This window comes from Phyllobates terribilis, unplaced genomic scaffold (assembly GCF_046119375.1).
Source record: "Phyllobates terribilis strain yellow unplaced genomic scaffold, ASM4611937v1 Scaffold_7__3_contigs__length_470593459, whole genome shotgun sequence".
Classification (NCBI taxonomy): Eukaryota; Metazoa; Chordata; class Amphibia; order Anura; family Dendrobatidae; genus Phyllobates; species Phyllobates terribilis.
The window spans coordinates 135,089,563-135,109,775 of record NW_027362767.1 but is presented as its reverse complement, the minus strand read 5'-3'; the positions used below and the strand labels follow the sequence as shown (position 1 = coordinate 135,109,775).

Sequence of the window (20,213 nt, the reverse complement as noted above, 5' to 3'; positions counted from 1 at the left end):
GATGGATATTCTGCATTCTCAGTGATGTCACCGCTGATCTCTAGTGATGGATAGGCGGCATTCTCAGTGATGTCATCGCTGATCTCTAGTGATGGATAGGCGGCATTCTCAGTGATGTCACTGCTGATCTCTAGTGATGGATAGGCGGCATTCTCAGTGATGTCACCGCTGATCTCTGGTGATGGATAGGCGGCATTCTCAGTGATGTCATCGCTGATCTCTGGTGATGGATAGGAGGCATTCTCAGTGATGTCACCGCTGATCTCTAGTGATGGATAGACGGCATTCTCAGTGATGTCACCGCTGATCTCTAGTGATGGATAGGCTGCATTCTCAGTGATGTCACTGCTGATCTCTAGTGATGGATAGGCGGCATTCTCAGTGATGTCATCGCTGATCTCTAGTGATGGATAGACGGCATTCTCAGTGATGTCACCGCTGATCTCTAGTGATGGATAGGCGGCATTCTCAGTGATGTCACCACTGATCTCTAGTGATGGATAGGCGGCATTCTCAGTGATGTCACCGCTGATCTCTAGTGATGGATAGGCGGCATTCTCAGTGATGTCACCGCTGATCTCTGGTGATGGATAGGCGGCATTCTCAGTGATGTCATCGCTGATCTCTGGTGATGGATAGGAGGCATTCTCAGTGATGTCACCGCTGATCTCTAGTGATGGATAGACGGCATTCTCAGTGATGTCACCGCTGATCTCTAGTGATGGATAGGCTGCATTCTCAGTGATGTCACTGCTGATCTCTAGTGATGGATAGGCGGCATTCTCAGTGATGTCATCGCTGATCTCTAGTGATGGATAGGCGGCATTCTCAGTGATGTCACCGCTGATCTCTAGTGATGGATAGGCGGCATTTTCAGTGATGTCACCGCTGATCTCTAGTGATGGATAGACGGCATTCTCAGTGATGTCACCGCTGATCTCTAGTGATGGATAGGCGGCATTCTCAGTGATGTCACCACTGATCTCTAGTGATGGATAGGCGGCATTCTCAGTGATGTCACCGCTGATCTCTAGTGATGGATAGACGGCATTCTCAGTGATGTCACCGCTGATCTCTAGTGATGGATAGGCGGCATTCTCAGTGATGTCACCGCTGATCTCTAGTGATGGATAGGCAGCATTCTCAGTGATGTCACCGCTGATCTCTAGTGATGGATAGGCGGCATTCTCAGTGATGTCACCGCTGATCTCTAGTGATGGATAGGCGGCATTCTCAGTGATGTCACCGCTGATCTCTAGTGATGGATAGGCGGCATTCTCAGTGATGTCACCGCTGATCTCTAGTGATGGATAGGCGGCATTCTCAGTGATGTCACCGCTGATCTCTGGTGATGGATAGGCGGCATTCTCAGTGATGTCATCGCTGATCTCTAGTGATGGATAGGCGGCATTCTCAGTGATGTCATCGCTGATCTCTAGTGATGGATAGGCGGCATTCTCAGTGATGTCACCGCTGATCTCTAGTGATGGATAGGCGGCATTCTCAGTGATGTCACCGCTGATCTCTAGTGATGGATAGGCGGCATTCTCAGAGATGTCACCGCTGATCTCTGGTGATGGATAGGCGGCATTCTCAGTGATGTCACCGCTGATCTCTGGTGATGGATAGGCGGCATTCTCAGTGATGTCACCGCTGATCTCTAGTGATGGATAGACGGCATTCTCAGTGATGTCACCGCTGATCTCTAGTGATGGATAGGCTGCATTCTCAGTGATGTCACCGCTGATCTCTAGTGATGGATAGGCGGCATTCTCAGTGATGTCACCTCTGATCTCTGGTGATGGATAGGCGGCATTCTCAGTGATGTCACCGCTGATCTCTGGTGATGGATAGGCGGCATTCTCAGTGATGTCACCGCTGATCTCTAGTGATGGATAGGCGGCATTCTCAGTGATGTCACTGCTGATCTCTAGTGATGGATAGGCGGCATTCTCAGTGATGTCATCGCTGATCTCTAGTGATGGATAGGCGGCATTCTCAGTGATGTCACCGCTGATCTCTAGTGATGGATAGGCGGCATTCTCAGTGATGTCACCGCTGATCTCTAGTGATGGATAGACGGCATTCTCAGTGATGTCACCGCTGATCTCTGGTGATGGATAGGCGGCATTCTCAGTGATGTCACCGCTGATCTCTAGTGATGGATAGGCGGCATTCTCAGTGATGTCACCGCTGATCTCTAGTGATGGATAGACGGCATTCTCAGTGATGTCACCGCTGATCTCTAGTGATGGATAGGCGGCATTCTCAGTGATGTCACCGCTGATCTCTAGTGATGGATAGGCGGCATTCTCAGTGATGTCACCGCTGATCTCTAGTGATGGATAGGCTGCATTCTCAGTGATGTCACTGCTGATCTCTAGTGATGGATAGGCAGCATTCTCAGTGATGTCAGCGCTGATCTCTGGTGATGGATAGGCGGCATTCTCAGTGATGTCACCGCTGATCTCTAGTGATGGATAGGCGGCATTCTCAGTGATGTCACCGCTGATCTCTAGTGATGGATAGGCGGCATTCTCAGTGATGTCACTGCTGATCTCTAGTGATTGATAGGCGGCATTCTCAGTGATGTCAGCGCTGATCTCTGGTGATGGATAGGCGGCATTCTCAGTGATGTCACCGCTGATCTCTGGTGATGCATAGGCGGCATTCTCAGTGATGTCACCGCTTATCTCTAGTGATGGATAGGTGGCATTCTCAGTGATGTCATCTCTGATCTCTAGTGATGGATAGGCGGCATTCTCAGTGATGTCATCGCTGATCTCTAGTGATGGATAGGCGGCATTCTCAGTGATGTCACCGCTGATCTCTAGTGATGGATAGGCGGCATTCTCAGTGATGTCACCGCTGATCTCTAGTGATGGATAGACGGCATTCTCAGTGATGTCACCGCTGATCTCTAGTGATGGATAGGCGGCATTCTCAGTGATGTCACCGCTGATCTCTAGTGATGGATAGGCGGCATTCTCAGTGATGTCACTCCTGATCTCTAGTGATGGATAGGCGGCATTCTCAGTGATTTCACCGCCTATCTCTGGTGATGGATAGGCGGCATTCTCAGTGATGTCACCGCTGATCTCTAGTGATGGATAGGCGGCATTCTCAGTGATGTCAGCGCTGATCTCTGGTGATGGATAGGCGGCATTCTCAGTGATGTCACCGCTGATCTCTGGTGATGGATAGGCGGCATTCTCAGTGATGTCACCGCTGATCTCTAGTGATGGATAGGCGGCATTCTCAGTGATGTCAGCGCTGATCTCTAGTGATGGATAGGCGGCATTCTCAGTGATGTCACCGCTGATCTCTAGTGATGGATAGGCGGCATTCTCAGTGATGTAACCGCTGATCTCTAGTGATGGATAGGCGGCATTCTCAGTGATGTCACCACTGATCTCTGGTGATGGATAGGCGGCATTCTCAGTGATGTCACCACTTATCTCTGGTGATGGATTGGCGGCATTCTCAGTGATGTCACCGCTGATCTCTGGTGATGGATAGGCGGCATTCTCAGTGATGTCACCACTGATCTCTGGTGATGGATTGGTGGCATTCTCAGTGATGTCACCGCTGATCTCTGGTGATGGATAGGCGGCATTCTCAGTGATGTCACCGCTGATCTCTAGTGATAGATAGGCGGCATTCTCAGTGATGTCACCACTGATCTCTGGTGATGGATTGGCGGCATTCTCAGTGATGTCACCGCTGATCTCTGGTGATGGATAGGCGGCATTCTCAGTGATGTCACCGCTGATCTCTGGTGATGGATAGGCGGCATTCTCAGTGATGTCACCGCTGATCTCTAGTGATGGATAGGCGGCATTCTCAGTGATGTCACCGCCGATCTCTGGTGATGGATAGGCGGCATTCTCAGTGATGTCACCGCTGATCTCTGGTGATGGATAGGCGGCATTCTCAGTGATGTCACCGCTGATCTCTGGTGATGGATAGGCGGCATTCTCAGTGATGTCACCGCTGATCTCTAGTGATGGATAGGTGGCATTCTCAGTGATGTCACCGCTGATCTCTAGTGATGGATAGGTGGCATTCTCAGTGATGTCACCGCTGATCTCTAGTGATGGATTGGCGGCATTCTCAGTGATGTCACCGCTGATCTCTGGTGATGGATAGGCGGCATTCTCAGTGATGTCACCACTGATCTCTGGTGATGGATTGGTGGCATTCTCAGTGATGTCACCGCTGATCTCTGGTGATATCACTAGGTTCCCCTCTTTCCAGTAACTGTTTGTCCTCTGCTCTCTGTGCCCTTGGGGGGGGGGGGGTACATCTGGGCTATCATGCACTGGGGATATTTGTGGCGCTGACTGTTGGGGGGGGCAGTGGCTCGGTGACAATAGTTTCATCATACCTCAATAATCCCGTCCATCATACCAGCCCGATATTATCAGCGGCCACCTGTCCCCCGAGGCCCAAATATAGCGGTTCTCCGGAGAACAATGCTGGAGCGAGGTCCAAGGTGGGTCTGCTCTGCGGCCAAGGACGGGGGTTTCGAGATCATTTATAATAGAGCGGAGATAGCCTTGGGGTCCAGACGAGAGACAACCACAGACCCCAGCATGGAGGCCATCAAGAAGAAGATGCAAATGCTCAAACTGGACAAGGAGAACGCCCTGGACCGGGCCGAGCAGGCAGAGGCCGAGCAGAAGCAGGTGGAGGACAAGAGCAACCAGGTAATGGGGGTGTCAATGTGGACCCCTCCAGACCCCTCACCTGGCTGCTGACCTCTCTGTGCCCCTCGCAGCTGGAGGACGAGCTCCTGTCCATGCAGAAGAAGCTGAAGGGGACGGAGGACGAGCTGGACAAGTACTCGGAGGCCCTGAAGGATGCCCAGGAGAAGCTGGAGGTGGCCGAGAAGAAGGCGGCTGATGTACGTACCGGGCCGGGGGTCTCATTACACGACCGTGCATTATGCACATTACATGGGGTGGACCAGGAGTTTTTTTTCTCTACATTTTAGTTTTTTCCTCCCTTTCTTCCAAGGGCCATAACTGTTACACTTTCCTGTCCCCATTCTTCATTGCGGGACGAGTTGACGTCATTTATTTACTGGAAGATGGGAAAAATTCCAAGTGAGAAGAAATGGTGGAAAAAAACCACAATTCTGCCAGAGTTTTTGGCGTCTCCCTTTTACAGTGTTCACTGTGGGGTAAAAATGGCGTTTGGTATATGGGATAAACATTTAGAGATTACAAACAGGGTAAAAACAGATTTTTTTTTTATATATTTTTATGTTTTTTGCATTAATATATTAGATTTTATATTATTTATATATTTTACAAATTTTTATATGAATATATTAGATTTTATAATATTACGATATCAGAATTTTTATATTATATTTTATATTATTGGTATGATATTTTTATAGATTTTATATGATTAATATATTAGATTGTTACTTTTATTATTGATATAGTCGAGTTTTTATATTAATATTATATTTTATATTATTATATTATTTTTTTTAAATATTTTATTTATATTCTTTTCTATATTTGATAGGTTTTTTACATATTTTTAGTCTTTTAGGAGACGTGACGCCCGTATAATACTGTACTAATGTCGCCTATTGTTTTTGTGACATAGACGACCTCCTGTAGCCCAGTGGCATACATCGGACATGGGGGGGCCCCTGTAGGACCCCGGGCTACCATGGCAACCCAATGGTATCCAGATAATTGGAGGCAGATGTCTGTGAGAAGTGATGGCTGCCACATTGAAGCTTAACAATGGCATTTAGGAGGTTAATACTCTATCGTATGCCATCTTAGTAAAAATTGGAAAATTTGGGATGTTGGGCCCCGTAACATCCAATATGTGGCAGAATTCCTAAACCGCGCGGGAGCCTCCTGATAACGTGCAGAAGGTCGGTAGTCCGGACTCCTGAGTCCGATAGTCCAGCAACGGGCTTCACTTATTAAAACAAGCTACTGGTAACCAACCAATCACAGCGCAGTTTCATTCTTTAAAGTGGTGTTAGAAAATGAAAGCTGAGCCGTGATTGGTTTACAGCTCAGTTCTGCGTTGCTGGCACTGGGTGCAGTTTCCGCTCTCGGCCGCATGGTGGCAGTAGCGCTCCTCCCCGCTCTCCAGCTTCCTGGATATGGATAAGGGAGTGGCGGCGGAAGTGCGGGGCGCGCGGGGAGCGGAAGTGTCGGGCGTACAGTCACTGAGAGAGAGGGAGGAAGAGAAGATGTCCGGCGGTGGGATGACCAGCATCGAGGCCGTCAAGAGGAAGATCCAGGTCCTGCAGCAACAGGCGGACGATGCGGAGGAGAGAGCCGAGAGACTGAGCCGGGAGGTGGAGGGAGAGAAGCGCGCCCGGGAGCAGGTGAGCGACACCCGGCCAGGGGCGGGGCCATACGAGACAGTGGAGCCGTCCTGAGACGGGGCTCTAGGAGCTGGCCCCCCACAAGAGGGCTCCCCCTCGCCCCGGGAGCTGCCCCCCCCCCACAAGAGGGCTCCCCCTCGCCCCGGGAGCTGCCCCCCCCCCCACAAGAGGGCTCCCCCTCGCCCCGGGAGCTGCCCCCCCCCCCACAAGAGGGCTCCCCCTCGCCCCGGGAGCTGCCCCCCCCCACAAGAGGGCTCCCCCTCGCCCCGGGAGCTGCCCCCCCCCACAAGAGGGCTCCCCCTCGCCCCGGGAGCTGCCCCCCCCCACAAGAGGGCTCCCGGGAGCTGGCCCCCCCACAAGAGGGCTCCCCCTTGCCCCGGGAGCTGCCCCCCCCCACAAGAGGGCTCCCGGGAGCTGGCCCCCCCACAAGAGGGCTCCCCCTTGCCCCGGGAGCTGCCCCCCCCCACAAGAGGGCTCCCCCTTGCCCCGGGAGCTGCCCCCCCCACAAGAGGGCTCCCCCTCGCCCCGGGAGCTGCCCCCCCCCACAAGAGGGCTCCCCCTCGCCCCGGGAGCTGGCCCCCCCCCACAAGAGGGCTCCCCCTCGCCCCGGGAGCTGGCCCCCCCCCACAAGAGGGCTCCCCCTCGCCCCGGGAGCTGGCCCCCCCCACAAGAGGGCTCCCCCTCGCCCCGGGAGCTGGCCCCCCCCCCACAAGAGGGCTCCCCCTCGCCCCGGGAGCTGGCCCCCCCCCACAAGAGGGCTCCCTCTCGCCCCGGGAGCTGGCCCCCCCCACAAGAGGGCTCCCCCTCGCCCCGGGAGCTGGGCCCCCCCCACAAGAGGGCCCCCACTTCTGCCCTGGGAGCTGGCCCCCCACGAGAGGGCCCCCCCCTTCTGCCCTGGGAGCTGGCCCCCCACGAGAGGCCCCCCCCTTCTGCCCTGGGAGCTGGCCCCCCACGAGAGGGCCCCCCCCTTCTGCCCTGGGAGCTGGCCCCCCACGAGAGGGCCCCCCCCTTCTGCCCTGGGAGCTGGCCCCCCACGAGAGGGCCCCCCCCTTCTGCCCTGGGAGCTGGCCCCCCACGAGAGGGCCCCCCCCTTCTGCCCTGGGAGCTGGCCCCCCACGAGAGGGCCCCCCCCTTCTGCCCTGGGAGCTGGCCCCCCACGAGAGGGCCCCCCCCTTCTGCCCTGGGAGCTGGCCCCCCACGAGAGGGCCCCCCCCTTCTGCCCTGGGAGCTGGCCCCCCACGAGAGGGCCCCCCCCTTCTGCCCTGGGAGCTGGCCCCCCACGAGAGGGCCCCCCCCTTCTGCCCTGGGAGCTGGCCCCCCACGAGAGGGCCCCCCCCTTCTGCCCTGGGAGCTGGCCCCCCACGCGAGGGCCCCCCCCTTCTGCCCTGGGAGCTGGCCCCCCACGAGAGGGCCCCCCCCTTCTGCCCTGGGAGCTGGCCCCCCACGAGAGGGCCCCCCCCTTCTGCCCTGGGAGCTGGCCCCCCACGAGAGGGCCCCCCCCTTCTGCCCTGGGAGCTGGCCCCCCACGAGAGGGCCCCCCCCCTTCTGCCCTGGGAGCTGGCCCCCCGCGAGAGGGCCCCCCCTTCTGCCCTGGGAGCTGGCCCCCCGCGAGAGGGCCCCCCCTTCTGCCCTGGGAGCTGGCCCCCCACGAGAGGGCTCCCCCTCGCCCAGGGAGCTGGCCCCACCGCCCCCACAAGAGGGCCCCCCCTTCTGCCCTGGGAGCTGGCCCCCCACGAGAGGGCTCCGCCTCGGGAGCTGGCCCCACCGCCCCCACAAGAGGGCCCTCCCTTCTTCCCTCACAAGAGGGGCCCGTCCCCTTGGAGCTGTCCCCACAAGAACGCTGATACTGTCTGCAGGAGGAGCTCTTGTACCATCAGTGCCCCAGCTCCTCCTAGTTTGTGGGGTTCCCTTATATGGCCTCGGTTGATTCAGTGTCGTCTCTGCAGCCTGCTGATCTGCTGAGTCTTCTCCACCAGGATGATGCTTCCCCATGTTGGATACTACTACTCCCCTCCTCCTGTGACGTTCCTGCTGGGAGTTGTAGTGGTGTACTGCGTTGTGTGCTCTTTGGGCGGCTGCCTCGCTGGGTTGGGTGGTGGTTGTCACTTTCACTGTGCCGCCCTCACACCTCCGGCCGCACACAATGCGCTGACTGATGGCAGCGGCCCCAGCACTGACGCCCAGCTGTGTCACGTCGACCGCTGCTGCCTGGCGTGTTTGCTCTGTCTGTGCGGAGGGTAGAGCTGGAGAACAACTCCCATCATTATCCCCGGAGCGCTCACTCTGGGTGTATACATGCCTCAGTGCTGGCTGTTTGCTATCGTCGACCCCTGTGTCTGGGGCTCCAGACTGATGTAACGAAGCTTCAGCCTCACTGAGGGACTAGATCTGCATCTACTCTGTAGCAAACCCTCAGCTGTGTTCAAGGTGACGGGTCACTGACAGCAAGCAGCTCCGGTGTCGCAGGCCATGTTGGCTGTGATCTGCTGTGGAGGGGTTAACGCTGCTCCTGATCTCCCCCGTGCTGGCGGCCGTCCCCGTGTATCCGCAGCCGCTCGCGTCTCTGCTCTGCGGAGCAGTCAGAAGAGGACTCCGGCTGCCATGGCAACTGAGGGGATGGCGGCACCTGGCGAGTTCTGCGGATGTGGGCAGCGCCGCTGCTGGGTCCTGCATCGGGCAGTGGAGGCTGGCTGCGGTATCGGTCTCTACAGCGATCACCTGCACGCAGATTACACACTCTTGCTCTATGCAGGGGTCAGATGGAGAGCATGAGGGCTGGAGGTGGCCACTGGGGTGCTGGGACAGGGCTCCTAGCAGACAAATGACCATCACAGTGTGTAATCTGCCGCCGACCCTTTCCCGCTTAACCTCCCCCCGTGTGTATAATCTGCCGATGGCTCCTCCCTGCCCCACCAGTGTGTCTAATCTGGGGGGACTCATACCCCGTATGCATAATCTGCCAACCCCCTCCTGTGTGTACAATCTGCCGCCGTCTCAAACCCTCCCTTCACGAGTGTGACCTGCTACCATCTGCCCCCCCACGAGTGTGACCTGCTACCGTCTGCCCCCCCACGAGTGTGACCTGCTACCGTCTGCCCCCCCACGAGTGTGACCTGCTACCGTCTGCCCCCCCACGAGTGTGACCTGCTACCGTCTGCCCCCCCACGAGTGTGACCTGCTACCGTCTGCCCCCCCACGAGTGTGACCTGCTACCGTCTGCCCCCCCACGAGTGTGACCTGCTACCGTCTGCCCCCCCACGAGTGTGACCTGCTACCGTCTGCCCCCCCACGAGTGTGACCTGCTACCGTCTGCCCCCCCACGAGTGTGACCTGCTACCGTCTGCCCCCCCACGAGTGTGACCTGCTACCGTCTGCCCCCCCACGAGTGTGACCTGCTACCGTCTGCCCCCCCACGAGTGTGACCTGCTACCGTCTGCCCCCCCACGAGTGTGACCTGCTACCGTCTGCCCCCCCACGAGTGTGACCTGCTACCGTCTACCCCCCCACGAGTGTGACCTGCTGCCGTCTACTCCCCCCTCCGTCCACCAGTGTGTATCTGGGGGGGGGACTCACCCCCATGTGTATTATCTGCCGACCCTCCCCGTGTGTATTATCTGCTGCTGACCCCTCTTACTCCCCCATTCCCAGGCTGAAGCAGAAGTCGCCTCGCTGAACCGCCGCATCCAGTTGGTGGAGGAGGAGCTGGACCGCGCTCAGGAGCGTCTCTCCGCCGCCCTGCAGAAGTTGGAGGAAGCGGAGAAATCAGCTGATGAGAGCGAGCGGTGAGCACCCCCACAGGATGTCCTCAGCACTGTTTCACCCCCACCCCCATGACATCATAGTCTGCGAATGGCAGGCTATTACTCCTGCAGCCACCGTCCTGTCCTTTGGAGAGGGGGAAGCTGCAGAGAGAGGTATAAGCTGCCGGTAATCCAGACTGCGGTCATGCTGTCGGACTATGGGATTACCGTACGGGGGGAGGGGCTGTGAGGGAGCAGCGGTTCCAGCCCCCGGCCGACTCTTTGATGCCGCTAATCCTCTGTCAGCTCCTCGGGAACAGGTTTGGAGACGCTGATGTCATCTGTAGATTTACGACCTCTGCAGCCACCAAACCAGTTGCTTCCACGACGTATCCAGACTCGTAGAGGGTGAAGCGGGCGAGTCTGGGATGTTGGGTGTCCCTGCACACAGGGGATGAGCCCCTGAATCTTGCGGATCGTGCTAACGTCCCCCTCTATGTCCTATGTGATGTCTGGCTGTGCTTCCTTTCCCAGCCTGTGGAGGCAGCGCAGGCTCTCCTGGCGTTCTAACCCTTGTGGTGACATTCTGCCCTGCAGGGGGATGAAGGTGATCGAGAACCGAGCCCTGAAAGACGAGGAGAAGATGGAGCTGCAGGAAATCCAACTGAAGGAGGCCAAGCACATAGCCGAGGAGGCGGACAGGAAGTATGAGGAGGTGAGCGGGGCCGGCAAATGGTGAGGGGCTACTCTGCCAGGACACAGGCTGACCCTGCCTTCTCTCCCCACACAGGTGGCCAGGAAGCTGGTGATCATAGAGGGCGACCTGGAGCGCACAGAGGAGCGGGCGGAGCTGGCAGAGTCGTGAGTATCTCCCTGATTCACCCCCCCCCCCCCTAATCTGCATGTGTTACACAAGGCCTGAGGAGGAGGGCAGAGGGTTAATTCTATGTACACTGGGGGAGGGGCGTCCAGGATAAGGGAGCGCAGCTCTTGAGTATAATACAGGATCAGTAATGTAAGTACACTGTGACTGCCACAGCAGAATAGTGAGTGCAGCTCTGGAGTATAATACAGGATGTAACTCAGAATCAGTAATGTATGTACACAGTAACTGCACCAGCAGAATAGTGAGTGCAGCTCTGGAGTATAATACAGGATGTAACTCGGGATCAGTAATGTATGTACACAGTGACTGCACCAGCTGAATAGTGAGTGCAGCTCTGGAGTATAATACAGGATCAGTACTGGATCAGTAATGTAATGTATGTACACAGTGACTGCACCAACAGAATAGTGAGCGCAGCTCTGGAGTATAATATAGGATGTAACTCGGGATCAGTACAGGATCAGTAATGTATGTACATAGTGACTGCACCAGCAGAATAGTGAGTGCAGCTCTGGAGTATAATACAGGATGTAACTCCGGATCAGTAATGTAATGTATGTACACAGTGACTGCACCAGCAGAATAGTGAGTGCAGCTCTGGAGTATAATACAGGATGTAACTCAGGATCAGTAATGTATGTACATAGTGACTGCACCAGCAGAATAGTGAGTGCAGCTCTGGAGTATAATACAGGATGTAACTCCGTATCAGTAATGTAATGTATGTACACAGTGACTGCACCAGCAGAATAGTGAGTGCAGCTCTGGAGTATAATACAGGAGGTAACTCAGGATTAGTAATGTAATGTATGTACACAGTGACTGCACCAGCAGAATAGTGAGTGCAGCTCTGGAGTATAATACAGGATGTAACTCAGGATCAGTAATGTAATGTATGTACACAGTGACAGCACCAGCAGAATAGTGAGTGCAGCTCTGGAGTATAATACAGGATGTAACTCGGGATCAGTAATGTATGTACATAGTGACTGCACCAGCAGAATAGTGAGTGCAGCTCTGGAGTATAATACAGGATGTAACTCAGTATCAGTAATGTATGTACACAGTGACTGCACCAGCAGAATAGTGAGTGCAGCTCTGGAGTATAATACAGGAGGTAACTCAGGATCAGTAATGTATGTACACAGTGACTGCACCAGCAGAATAGTGAGTGCAGCTCTGGAGTATAATACAGGATGTAACTCAGGATCAGTAATGTAATGTATGTACACAGTGACTGCACCAGCAGAATAGTGAGTGCAGCTCTGGAGTATAATACAGGATGTAACTCGGGATCAGTAATGTATGTACACAGTGACTGCACCAGCAGAATAGTGAGTGCAGCTCTGGAGTATAATACAGGATGTAACTCAGGATCAGTAATGTAATGTATGTACACAGTGACTGCACCAGCTGAATAGTGAGTGCAGCTCTGGGGTATAATACAGGATGTAAGTCAGGATCAGTAATGTAATATATGTACACAGTGACTGCACCAGCAGAATAGTGAGTGTAGCACTGGAGTATAATACAGGATGTAACTCAGAATCAGTACAGGATAAGTAATGTATGTACATAGTGACCACCAGTAGAATGGTGAGTGCAGCTCTGGAGTATATATGGGGGCAGATTACTGAGCGCAGTCCTGGCTTTTCGGGCCTTGTTTAACCCCGTCCTCCTTGCATGAATTGAATTTGATGTCTCTGTTTTTACCCCTCCTCCCACGTGTTGTGTTGCTGCCGCCTCTCCCCTCCGTCCTTGCACGTACACAATCCCCCCCACACCTCTCCTGTGACTGCCGTGCAGTCGGGGCCGTGAGCTGGAGGAACAGATCCGACTCCTTGACCAGAGTCTGAAGTGTCTGAATGCATCTGAAGAAAAGGTACAGTAAAGGTGGCTGCTCCTGTCCCGGCTGCCCTCCTGTGTTGTCTCCCCGTGCTCCGTTCCGCCACGTCCTGCTCCGTTAGGTCGGTGATGTTCTCGCTGCTGATGTCACTGTCCTGGGGTGTGCGGAGCAGGAGGTCCCCTCCGTATCTTCCGTCTAGACTGAGTCCACTCTTCTCATTCCTCCACTCTTTCTGTCTCCTCTCTCTCTCCTCCTGTCGCTCTCTCCTTGGCCTCCGTCCTCCTCAGTAAATGTGCCGAGCTTGAGGAGGAGCTGAAAAATGTCACCAACAACCTGAAGTCTTTGGAGGCTCAGGCCGAAAAGGTAAGGGGAGCTGGATTAACCCCCGAGGGCGCTCAGACAGCTCCAAACTGCTCAGAGGTCACAACTATCAGGCTAGGAATGAGGCATGTGACCTAAAACAGCCAATCAGAGGCTTGCTTAGAGTGGGGTCTCCTCTGATACACCTGCCCTAATATGACAGATGTGTGATATTGATCCCTTCACGGTCTAGGGTACAAATTCCCCAAGATGGCTCCTCCTGGCAGTGCAGATTGTAGGGAGAGGCTTCACTAGTCCTTTGTATCTTAGCGGTGGTCTTAGACCCCAGCGGAGGGTTAATGATGAGGATGGGATTACTTCATCATCAGATGTGTTTTTATCCTTTGTTTCTTTATTTCCAGTATTCACAAAAGGAAGATAAATACGAAGAAGAGATCAAGATATTGACGGACAAGCTAAAAGAGGTGGGTGTGGCCTGCTTGTGCTGTGGGAGGGGCTTGACACAGGGGCGGGCACCGTCTGACTAGTTTCCTCTCCTTCCAGGCCGAAACACGGGCAGAGTTTGCAGAGAGATCAGTTGCCAAACTTGAGAAGACTATTGATGACCTGGAAGGTAGGTGCCTGCAAAAGTACATGCACCCCTGTGTGCCCCCAGTGCTTCTGCCTCCTCCTCACCCATTTCCTTCCCGTCTCCTCACCCAGACGAGCTGTACGCCCAGAAGCTGAAGTACAAGGCTGTTAGTGAGGAGCTGGACCACGCCCTCAATGACATGACCTCCATGTAAATACCGCGCTGTGTGCCGCCTCACTAACCGCACAGCGCAGACTGCTGGGACGCGTGCAGCGGGTTGGGGAAAGGCGTCCTGCTTGTGTGGGATCCCAGCAGCTCTGCATCCACCGCTTGCAGATTGCTGTGTGACTTGTTCCGATGGAACGCACTGTGCTTGTGTGTGTGATCACAGGGTCTCTGCACCCACCACAATGTGCAGATTGCTGTGTGACTTCTGCAGTGGGGGGGGGCACTATCCTGCTTCTGATCATGGTCTCTGCAGCAGGCAAATTACGGTGCGACTTCTGCAGGGGGAGGGCATTCTGCGTGTGTGTGAGATCTGGGGGTCTCTGCACCCACCGCACCACACAGATTACTGTGTGACTTCTGCTTTGGGTGAGAGAAGGATATCCTGCTTGTGATCACAGGGTCTCTGCACCCACCGAGCACTGATTGCTGTGACTTCTGCTTTGGGTGAGAGAAGGATATCCTGCTTGTGATCACAGGGTCTCTGCACCCACCGAGCACTGATTGCTGTGGCTTCTGCAGCAAGCGGGGAGGGGGTCCTGCTTGTGATCACAGGGTCTCTGCACCCACCGAGCACTGATTGCTGTGACTTCTGCAGCAAGCGGGGAGGGGGTCCTGCTTGTGATCACAGGGTCTCTGCACCCACCGAGCACTGATTGCTGTGACTTCTGCAGGGGGTCCTGCTTGTGTGTGATCACAGGGTCTCTGCACCCACCGAGCACTGATTGCTGTGACTTCTGCAGGGAGGGGGTCCTGCTTGTGATCACAGGGTCTCTGCACCCACTGAGCACTGATTGCTGTGACTTCTGCAGGGAGGGGGTCCTGCTTGTGTGTGATTTCAGGGTCTCTGCACCCACTGAGCACTGATTGCTGTGACTTCTGCAGCAAGCGGGGTGGGGGGTTCTGCTTGTGTGATTTCAGGGTCTCTGCACCCACAGCGTGTTAATAACTAACCCCCTGCATGGATTCCCACAGTCTTCTTCTCCCCAACTCTTGTCTCTCTCTCGTAGATGACCGCAGCGAGTCTCCCACGGCCGCTCCTCCTCTTCTTCCTCCCTCTCTCTCTGACCGATTACACCAGATTTCTATATTCGCCCATCTCCTCTGTTTCTTTCTCTGCGTCGCTGAGTGCAGGGTCTGATCTACAGTAAAGTCACTCAAATGGCAATTCCCTAATACACATGGGACTGTAGGAGTTGGCAGTCTCGGGTCAAACTACAACTCCCAGCATTCCCTGGGGTGATGACCTCAGAGACCAACTGTTATGACCTGGTCTCTACTTCATATTTGCGCTTCATACAGGAAGTTATTGGCTGCAGTAGTCACATGTCGCTAGTGCAAAAGGAAATACAGAGCGGGTGACCTCCGATCACTGAGGTCAGTATTGTGCCAATGGACGGCCCCTTAAAGGCAAAGTGCAGCAGTTGTCACCTTCCCCGCCAGGGGTAGCGGCTCTTGTGCAGAGCGCCCCCATCACTGATCAGCGCCGCCTCCTGTTCTCGTCTGACCAGATTCTCCAGACGTGTCGAGGCAATAACGACAGGGTCGCCCAAGCGCAGCAGCAGCGAGAGCTGCATTCTTAAAGGGGACCCTTCATGTAAACGCTGGGGGAGGGGGCCGGGAATATTGCATAAATAGAAATTCCCTAATGGGCAGGAGGTGAGGGGGGAACTAATGAAAAGTCCTGAGTCTTCCTCTGAGGAGTCTATAGTGGTGGGTTACTTCCGTTACTCTGATGGTCTACAGACCCTTATTCCTCTGCTAATATGCGACCAATAAAGACCCCCAGGTTCGCACTACTGGGGTCGTTCACCCCGATGGTCGGAGCTTTCCTACGGAGCCCCATATCGCTCACATTCCCACTCGCTCTGGCCTCTAAAAGGTTTGTACAAGCAAAGATGGCCACTACTTCCCCATCACCAATGCTGAGTATACAGTAACAAACACTCAGCTGTGAGCAGTAATGGGCAGCAAGCAGAGATCCTGAGCAAGGTGAGGAATAGGGATGCCGGTGCAGAGCCCAGGGATGATGAGGGTGATGATCCATCCCTGCGGGTGGTATCTCCGCTCCCGTGTCAGACACCCTCTGTGATTTTCTCCCTTCTGTGTAATCCCTCCTGTCACCTGCGGGGGCAGTGCAGTATAACATTGCTGTAACCTGCAGTTATGTTGGATCTGTGGTAGTATGGGGGAGGGGGGGACATTCTGGGGGTTCAGCCATTAGTCTGATGGGGATATGACTACTTGTACTCCAGTCACATCCAGAGCTTTAGTGCTGTACAGTTTAGGAATACATCCAGCCGGCGGCTGCAGTGAGGATGGGTGCAGCTCTGGCTGTGACTAGAGATTTTCTGGCAGCACAGTCTCTCCTGCACTAACATGTGCTGTCTCTTCTCTCTCTCTCCTCCCCGTCCGCCTCTTCCCCACCCCCTCTGTCTCTTCCGCCCTCCCCCGCAGAGCGTCTCTACAGCCAAATGGATAAAAACCGGCTCCTCGCTAGTGAGCTGAAGGTGACTCTCCATGACCTGTGTGACTGAGGGGCGTCCCCTGTCCGTACACACCGCCACCACCTGTGCTGCCCCCTGCGGAGTGGAGGACTGCTCTCAGATCTGTAATGCAGCCATCTCCTCCCGGCTAGGACACTACAACTCCCAGCATGCCATGCCCAGACTGTGGAAATGCTGGGACTTATAGTTCACCTCATCAGGGTCTTGTCGCTCTCCTGTAAATAAAGCTTGGTTTCAGTTCCCGAGATCTCTGCTTGCTGTCAGTAAAGGACCTGATGCGTCTCACAGCTGAGGCCTCGTTACACTGTGATCAGTCCGCACCAATGCACTGTGACCGACCCTCGTGTCATGAGATGTCTGTCTATACAGATACATGGTAACAAACGCTCAGCGCTGAGAACACTGTACACGGACTGGGCTTTATTTACACAGGATGGAGCTGTATTCCGGGCTGGTGCACCGCTGCTTGTGGGGGGGACTAGAGCGATGGGGGGCACCTGCATCATGTCCTGTATCTAATAAACCTCCATGTTGTCACTCGCTGTGTGCAGCCGCCTCTTTCTTCCCAGCCGTGTAGTAACGTCATTGGGGCGACGTCTGCAAGAGCATAGCTGCATCTCTTCCCTGTCTGGTGTCATGTACTCTGGCCACCTCCAGAGCTGCAGTCACTGTTCTGCTGTTATCCACCAGTCACAGCCAGAGCTGCACTCATTCTTCTGTTACATCCTGCCTTATTCTTCAATCACCTCCAGAGCTGCAGTCACTATTCTGCTGCTATGATCCCTGCAGCTCTGGAGGATGTTTTCTCAGGTTCACTCTTGGGCCATGGCCTTACACTATCAGTATTCGGGCAGTATTTTTTCTCAGGAGTGGGAGCCAAAACCAGGTGAGGAACAATCAGAGAAAAGGTATAATAGAAACAAGTCACCAATTCTGCATTTATCACCCACTTCTGGTTTTGGCTCCCACTCCTGAGAAAAAATACTGACCAAATACTGATAGTGGGACCGTGGCCATACACTGTACACGGCTCCAGCTCTTGTCTCCTAGCCCTGACTGTGTCTCCTCCGTACTCTGGAGGTCACAGCGCTGCCCTGGTCTCGGGAGCTGGAGGGGAGAGAATTGATCACGGCTGTTCCCCCAAGCCAAGTACCAGACATGGTGCTGACCCCGGATCCCCATTGTGTCCTTGGCCCCCCGCTCGGCTTCTTGGTGTAAATTGTGGAGACCCTGGGTCTCCCAAGGACAGAATACTACTCCGACAACATAGGGTAAGGGTAAGACAGTGCAGTAATACTTAACAGACAATAACAGTCCCAGTACATACACAAGATGGTGCAAATGACAGGGTCTCCCCCTTCCGCTGACTCCCCGGGATTAGAGCAGCTGCGACTCCGGGGCTTCCAGGAGATAACTTAAAGAGAAATCGCTGCACAACTGGACTGGTGCACGAGTAGGGTCCAAACCCAAATACTTGTGATGAAATAACCTCGGCACTCAAACTGTGACGTTGTACCAAAGTGGTCTGGGAGCTGGAACGGGGCGTCCACCACTGGTTCAGGGTGAGTCCCCAACTAAACCAGCAGTGGACGCCGCGTTCCAGCTCCCAGACCACTTTGGTACAGCGTCACAGACCAGTGATGCACATCACCTTAGGCACGCCGCCCATTCCCCCCACACACCTGAGTCATTCAGCAGTCTCGCCACACTGATGAAGGCCTGATGTTTAGGCCGAAACGTTTGGTTTTGATTTGTATTTGGACTGCATTAAAATTCAATATAAACCCATCACAGTTTGAGTGCTGAGGTTATTTCACAAGTTCCAGGAGATAACAACAAACTTAGGAAGTCCAGTGAGGCACGTGTCCAGGTGACCTGAGGGTCCCAACCTGGCTTCTTCAAACATATCTATGGGGCTATTGATATTCAATGGAGCAGATCTGTGGTCCTCTAAACTGTCTGGGGTCCCTCTTGATGGAGCCATGTTGTCCTAGCTGTTGCTCTGGTAATTCACTCTGATTCTTCTTGCAGAAGGATAGAAATCCCTTTATATATTTACATCTGTGGCTCGGGTCAGGGGGGAGGTGGGATGAGTTTAACGCTCAATGTTTCAGCATTTAATGGATCTGCATTGTTCGTACTTCTCTGTTTTCCACACAATGGTCAATTAACATATTTAGCAAACATTCATTGTGTCCCTGACTTGCAAAGTTAGCAGACAATAAGTTGCAGTAGATATCAACTCAAGTGTCAACATTCAGGCTCATACAAATAATAGTTTATTGACCAACCAAAGAAAAACACATCAGAAGTCAACATAAAGATACTAGCCTGTCTCCTGGCCTACTGACTGATTAAATGCTGTCCTCACATAAATCAGCACTGTCCAGCAGTCTTTCCTGCTCTGCTCCAGTCACATCCGGGGCTGCGGATAATATTCACCGACTGCAGCTGCTCCCTGCGCTCAGCTCTGGATGTGTGTGGCATACAAGACTCTCTGTGGCCTGTGCAGCTCTGGATGTGTGTGGAGTATGGTCCCCGATGTGGCCTGTGCAGCTTTGGATGTGTGTGGAGTATGGTCCCCGATGTGGCCTGTGCAGCTCTGGATGTGTGTGGAGTATGGTCCCCGCTGTGGCCTGTGCTGCTCTGGATGTGTGTGGAGTATGATGTGCCCCTATACAGTGATTCTGGTTCAGGGCCGCTCGCCAGCGACTACCTCACACGAAGACTGTGTGCGCTGAGGCCTCTCTGGCGCCACCTGGTGTGTGGCCCGGTGCTCTGCTATGCTGGGAGTTGTAGTCCACCCATGACGCCTCTCTCTTCGTCCTGCAGATAAGCTGAGAATCACCAAGGAGGAGAATGTGAAGATGCAGAAGATGTTGGACGACACTCTGCAGGAGCTGCACTGCTTGTAGACCCCCGTCACTGCCTGACGTTCCCACCGCGGCCACCCACCTGCCCGGACCCCTCCACCCTTCTCCTGCCCCTAATGCTGGTTTTAAGGACCAATTCTCACCGTGCTGCAGCCAGTGCCATATTGTGTGGTCGGGGTCCTCCCGACGCTCTGCCGCATGGCGATGACCACTTTATATTCCGGAAGCTTCCGGCCGCTCTTGTGCGATTTCAGTATTTTCCTGTGACTGTAGATGATGGGAGTGATCCTTCTATGGGATGGGCACCTTTATACCTCCGCACTTATGTGAGGTCCCCCTACTGCTAGGACCTGGGGTCAGGAGCCTGCCAGGCATGCTGGGAGTTGTAGTTGTGTGGCAGGCTGCTGACCCTTGCTCCGGTGATCAGATGTGGTGGCTTCTGGCGTTTCCCCTCCCCCGGTCTCAGATCATGTGATTGGGAAATTACTGTAGTACTACAACTCCTCTCGTCCATGCTGTGCGGGGGAGGGGTGGGGATGACTCTTATTTTTCCTTCCAGCCAATAAATGCCACGTGCCACTTTCTTTTTACTTACAACTGCCTCCGTGTCCTGTCTGCGGTGGACAATGGGGGTCCCCCTGGGGCCAGGTGGGGAGGGGGTGGCGGGAGCAGGATGATTTAGTGTTTTTCTTTTTTTTTTTTCTGACTGGTTTCAAACAGATTTTTTAAGCTTCAAATAAAATAAGGCTGCTACGAGAAGGAAACCGCTTCTCTGTGATTATTGCACGGACAACTGGAGCTTAATGGGGGATTTAGAGGGGGGGGGGGGGGGGTTGTTAATCTGTCCATTTTGGGACAACTCCTTTAAAGGGAA

The 20,213-nt window shown here is 54.4% G+C and overlaps 1 protein-coding gene across 7 annotated transcripts; it reads left to right on the top strand.

Moving 5' to 3' along the window:
• Nucleotides 1-6,127: 6,127 nt before the first annotated feature.
• Nucleotides 6,128-19,936, top strand: LOC141153929 (uncharacterized). Of its 7 annotated transcripts, none has more exons than XM_073639216.1 (9): nucleotides 6,128-6,370; nucleotides 10,019-10,152; nucleotides 10,708-10,825; nucleotides 10,901-10,971; nucleotides 13,130-13,205; nucleotides 13,565-13,627; nucleotides 13,707-13,776; nucleotides 13,866-13,944; nucleotides 19,299-19,936. In XM_073639216.1, the coding sequence occupies exons 1-9, from the start codon at nucleotides 6,143-6,145 to the stop codon at nucleotides 19,300-19,302; spliced, it is 843 nt and encodes a 280-aa protein (XP_073495317.1). In that variant the 5' UTR covers nucleotides 6,128-6,142; the 3' UTR covers nucleotides 19,303-19,936. The 7 variants fall into 7 exon arrangements, with proteins under 7 accessions (XP_073495317.1, XP_073495313.1, XP_073495315.1 ...); XM_073639212.1 differs by lacking the exon at nucleotides 13,130-13,205 and adding an exon at nucleotides 12,803-12,878; XM_073639214.1 differs by lacking the exons at nucleotides 13,130-13,205; nucleotides 19,299-19,936 and adding exons at nucleotides 12,803-12,878; nucleotides 14,970-15,142.
• The last annotated feature ends 277 nt before the right edge of the window (nucleotides 19,937-20,213 follow it).

Coding starts and splice junctions, on each gene's coding strand:
- LOC141153929 (XM_073639215.1), top strand. CDS start 6,143: ATGGATAAGGGAGTGGCGGCGGAAGTGCGGGGCGCGCGGGGAGCGGAA. Junction 10,972..13,129: donor CGGGCGGAGCTGGCAGAGTC/GTGAGTATCTCC, acceptor CGTCCTCCTCAG/TAAATGTGCCGAGCTTGAGG. Junction 13,777..19,298: donor GACTATTGATGACCTGGAAG/GTAGGTGCCTGC, acceptor TTCGTCCTGCAG/ATAAGCTGAGAATCACCAAG.